The sequence below is a fragment of the Triticum urartu genome, chromosome 3 (assembly GCF_003073215.2).
Source record: "Triticum urartu cultivar G1812 chromosome 3, Tu2.1, whole genome shotgun sequence".
Classification (NCBI taxonomy): domain Eukaryota; kingdom Viridiplantae; phylum Streptophyta; class Magnoliopsida; order Poales; family Poaceae; genus Triticum; species Triticum urartu.
Window position 1 is genome coordinate 12,610,387 of NC_053024.1, and position 4,465 is coordinate 12,614,851.

The window sequence follows — 4,465 nt, forward strand, 5'->3', positions numbered from 1 at the left end:
GTGGGCACAACACCAGCCCATCGCAGTGGGCGAAGCAATGCGCATCGTCTTCATTAGGTAAGTCCATGGTGTACGCGAGGGCTGCACCCTCCTCTGACACGTACAAGCCAATGGTGGCAACCTTGTTCGTGCTGTCCTCTCTCGTACTGGTCCACACGAGCAAGTGTGGCTTCTGGGCACAGAGGTGGGCACCATGAAACGCCGCGTTGTCGGAGATGGTGTGGCGCCATGCCTTTGTAGACAAACGTGAACCGGAGTAGCGACTTGACGGGCAGGCGGGCCATGATCTGCAAGAGTTCGGGAGGCATCTAGCACGGTGCCATCTTGCTCCTCTTGGCTATCTCGTTGTCCATGGCCAAGCCAGATCGTGTCGATGAGATGGTGTTTTTACATGATAGGCCTTCAATGTATTATGGAAAGAGCAAAGTCTCGTCGTTGTCGGATTAAGTTTCCTCGACGCATGACAAGTGGTGGCCGACTCCTATTCTGCTCCCGTTCCCATATGACTACATTATCTGCAAAATATAAATTATATAATATTCTCATGGCTTTGATTGCAAAAAAGGGAAACGTTTCCAGCCGGGGCGCCGGTCCAAAATTGGGTCGGTCGCACGCCAGCCTTGCAATCCGTATGGATCGTGCGTCCAGCATGCCACAAGCGCAACCCCTGCGAATCGTTATTTCTTCTTCTTTCATACTTCTTCCTCACGACGCGGGGCAGTTGTATCCGTTCTTGTTGCTGGGTGGTGCACTGTGGTGATCATCCCGTTCGTGCTGCTGGGCACGTTCAGCGCAGAGGCCGCCATGGTTAGGGAGGCGAGACACACCTAAGGCTCCAGAAAGCTGGCACCGCCATGGCCAGATGTTGGAACTGTGGCTCATAGTTGCTGCAATAGTCGGACACCCGCGAGCTTTTCCATGGTGGCCACACCAATGTGGGAAGGGATGCTGCAATTGATTGATGTGGGAGCTGCAACCGTGCCCCGGTTTTGCTGGAACCGGCGACCGCGGTGAGGTGGAGGGTCACCACGGCAAGTTTGATTGGAGGGGCGGGGGTGTGCAACCATGAACCTCTTTTGTTGCAGCCGTACTATGCCGGAGCTGGAACCAGTGGCTGATTTTGCTTCAACGATTGAACCGTCGAGAAGAAGGGCTTCGCGATCTACTAGTTTTTCACTTCAACGATTGAACCGGCGAGAAGAAAAAGGGCTTGACTGGCTGTGTTTTGCTGGAACCGTCAACCTAATTTGCTGGAACCAACCACCACGATTGCTCGAACCGGCACCTCAAGTGCGATCGGAATGCTGCAACCTGTCGCGGTAAAAGCTACAATTGGCGGTGACTTTTGCTACGACTGGCAGCAGAGAATGCTACATCCGTCATCTGAAAAAACTTCAACCAAGGGAGGGTCAACCAACAATGGTGAGCGGTGGCGATGGAAGCTGGGAGCAGGCCATAAATGAATATGACGACAGCGAGGAAAAGCTGGAACCGTTGTCCATCGGAGCTGCAACTATGGGCAGCGAAGCTGCATACTTAGGCGTCTCCTAGGCAGTTTTTGGCTTTGAACTGGACGAGGGGAGCTGCATCCAGCCTACTTCCCAGCGTGGCGAGCGGCGCTGATCACAGGCGAACAACAGCGATTGGAGGCGCAGTAGTGCTTTGAGGGATCACAATACTGGGACTTCGGAAGAAGCCTAATGCACCACACTTGCGTGTGTGCCGAGCCCCATGACACAACTCAGGAGCATCCACAACCAACGAGTGATGTAAACACGAACCTTGACTGGGAGATTCACCATGGAAAATCGGAAGCGGTTGAGTGACTTGGTTGCTCCTTCTATTCTTGTCTCTCCTTACGTTGAAGTGAGCATTCCTGCTACCTATTCTTCACTATGTTAGTTCTAGTATATTAGGTGAAGCTTAGCCCCAATTGTGATCTTGGATGTATTTTCTACTCTCTATGTTTTGTTGCCTGGTGGTTAGCACAGGTTGGTTGGGAGCCAATACTTGATTTTCCACATCATCCTTGGTGTTAGCTTTTTAGGGCTCCGGCAACATTGTTCAAGCCTTTATCTTGCACCGATACAAGGATGATTTTGGTTGGTGTCCTCTCTGGTTACCCTCCTGTGTCTCTATAACCTCCAGCTACGGATGCCTGCTTAGAAGCCTCTAGACTAGGTTGTTGCATGGTGTGGTGACAGATGGATTCCTCGTTGCTTCTTGATGGCATCTGCTGAATCAAGGGGTTATTTTTCCTACTCCATGCAAGCACCTAATCAAGATTTTTGGCGTCGGGGTCTCCACCCTGTTCCAGGGATCTTTTGGACTCTTGTGGACATGTTGTCGTTATGTGCTGGTGGTGGCCAGCACATCCGCCATGGCGTATGTGGTGGTCGATAGCAGTGAGAAAGGTGTGATGTGTCATCACCTGGGTGAAAAGTTGTGATGCATTGTGTGCTCCTTTGTACTATTTGGTTACGCGTGTCCCTTGTGCTTACACATGTATCCTTTTCTTTTTATGGGCTCCCACGTGTTTGATTATCCTATAATTCGGTGATGGAGTCAAAAGTACTCCACCGCTATCAGTTAAGCCGGAAACTATGCGAACAAAAACAATGTGCTTACTTTTATGTTCCTCAGTTTTTCTAGAATAACATTGATCTGCAATAGTCAAACTTTTATCGCACACTCGTAGGTACTTAAAAGAAAGACAACATTAATATATGGATAAACTAGCAACAATGAAATAGATTAAGTGCACGTCTTATATCTATACCATATAAGTTTGGGAATGGAAACCACAATGAGGAAGCATTTTTAGTGTAGTGTGGCTGCCTCGGCACCTTTTGTTCTCATACCTCTGCTATTCTCCTCTCCCACCTCCTGGAAAACGTTCGGCCCGAGACACACATGCACGGGTTTTCTTTCCCCAAAGGCCAGCCAGGATGCTAGGCGCCGCCGTCGAGGGGAGGAGCAGGGCTTCGCCGGACAAGGCCGACAAGAGATCCAAGAAGGCGCGGCTGCACCTGCCCGAAGGCCACGTGAGTCAAGAGGCGGCCAGAGGAGGAGATGGGGGCGCCATCGTCGGGGCGGCGTACAGCCCGCGAGTGGAGCTCGCCGTGAGGATCGACAAGCAAGTGCTCCACTGCCCCCTCTGCACCCTCCCCTTCAAGCCCCCCGTCTTCCAGGTTCCTCTGGTTCTTTCTTTCCTTCTTTCTTCCCCCATTAGCGCCGGTGAGAGATCGACTCTTTCGTGCTGATTTACGGGCCATCTACGATTTGTGTGCCTGCCGGCAGTGCAAAGCGGGGCACCTGGCCTGCGGCTGCTGCGTGGCCCTCTTGCCCTTCGGGCAGTGCAAGGTGTGCATGGACGACGGTGGATTCTTCGACCCCTGGCCCGTGCTTGACGCCGTGGTGTCCTCGACCAGGATCGAGTGCCCTAATGCTGGCTGCCAGAGGTACGTGACCTACCATCAGGTCGCCGAGCACAAGTCCGCGCGCCCGCACGCGCCCTGCCACTGCATGGAGCCGGGCTGCGTCTACGTCGGTGCGCCGCAGGCGCTCGCCGGCCACCTCCACACCGTCCACTCGGTGCCAGTGCGCGCCGTGCATTACTGCAAGATCGGCCAGCTCCAGCTGCCGGTGTCGACCCCGCGGGTGGTGCTTCTCGGCGAGGACAACCATGTTTTCCTCTTGACCGTGGGTGCACTCGGCGCTGGCATGACCGCCGTGTCCGTGGTGTGCGCCAGGGCGAGGGCGGCGACGCGGCCCCGGTTCACGTGCAAGTTGTGGGTCAATCTAGAGCCATCCCAGGCGGCGGCGGCGAACTGCAGCAAGGAGGACATGTTGCTGGTGGACATGCACATAAGGAGCAGCTCGTCGCCCGGCACGGTGGCTACCGCGGACGAGCCAACGTTGCTGCCGGTGCCGCGGATGTACCTGGTTCCAGCAGCGACAGGGGATGGGGCTGCGTCCATGGAAGTTCTCCTGCACATCCGCATCGAAAAGATGTCCCCTTGGTCCGATGCATTGGCTTGATTAGGTCCACCGCTGCTGTGTTGATGGGAAACAAAAGATGCATTCAAGGCAGATCATGCTTACTTATTTTGGAGTTGCAGCTGAAACTATTTGTGTGATGTTAATTAGTAGATGCAGTTCACCTTTAATGTCATTGTAGGGTACTGTATTTAAATCAGAGGATATTATGCTTGGTGCTCATCGTTTCATGAAATGCATCTTCTTCCGTTCTTATGTCATTCCAACTTGCAAGCATTTCATTCACATCCGTTTCAATCTATCTATCTCAAGTCAGGAGTAGAGCTCAATCTCATGCCATGAAATGTTATCCATGCTACGAAAGTGATGCTTAATGCGGGTTTACTGGAGGATAGTGAGGAAGAAAGCAGGCCTTCTGTCAAACAAATCTCCCAAGGAAGATACCTTGCCAATGTTGATGCAGCAT

General features: G+C 52.8%; 1 protein-coding gene across 1 annotated transcript; it reads left to right on the top strand.

The window, feature by feature from the left end:
- Positions 1 to 2,835: 2,835 nt before the first annotated feature.
- On the top strand, positions 2,836 to 4,247 carry LOC125547644 (E3 ubiquitin-protein ligase SINA-like 10). Its single transcript, XM_048711458.1, has 2 exons — positions 2,836 to 3,191; positions 3,301 to 4,247. Exons 1-2 carry the CDS (start codon positions 2,949 to 2,951, stop codon positions 4,039 to 4,041), a joined length of 984 nt encoding a protein of 327 aa, XP_048567415.1. The 5' UTR covers positions 2,836 to 2,948; the 3' UTR covers positions 4,042 to 4,247.
- The last annotated feature ends 218 nt before the right edge of the window (positions 4,248 to 4,465 follow it).

Coding starts and splice junctions, on each gene's coding strand:
- LOC125547644 (XM_048711458.1), top strand. CDS start 2,949: ATGCTAGGCGCCGCCGTCGAGGGGAGGAGCAGGGCTTCGCCGGACAAG. Junction 3,192..3,300: donor TCAAGCCCCCCGTCTTCCAG/GTTCCTCTGGTT, acceptor GCCTGCCGGCAG/TGCAAAGCGGGGCACCTGGC.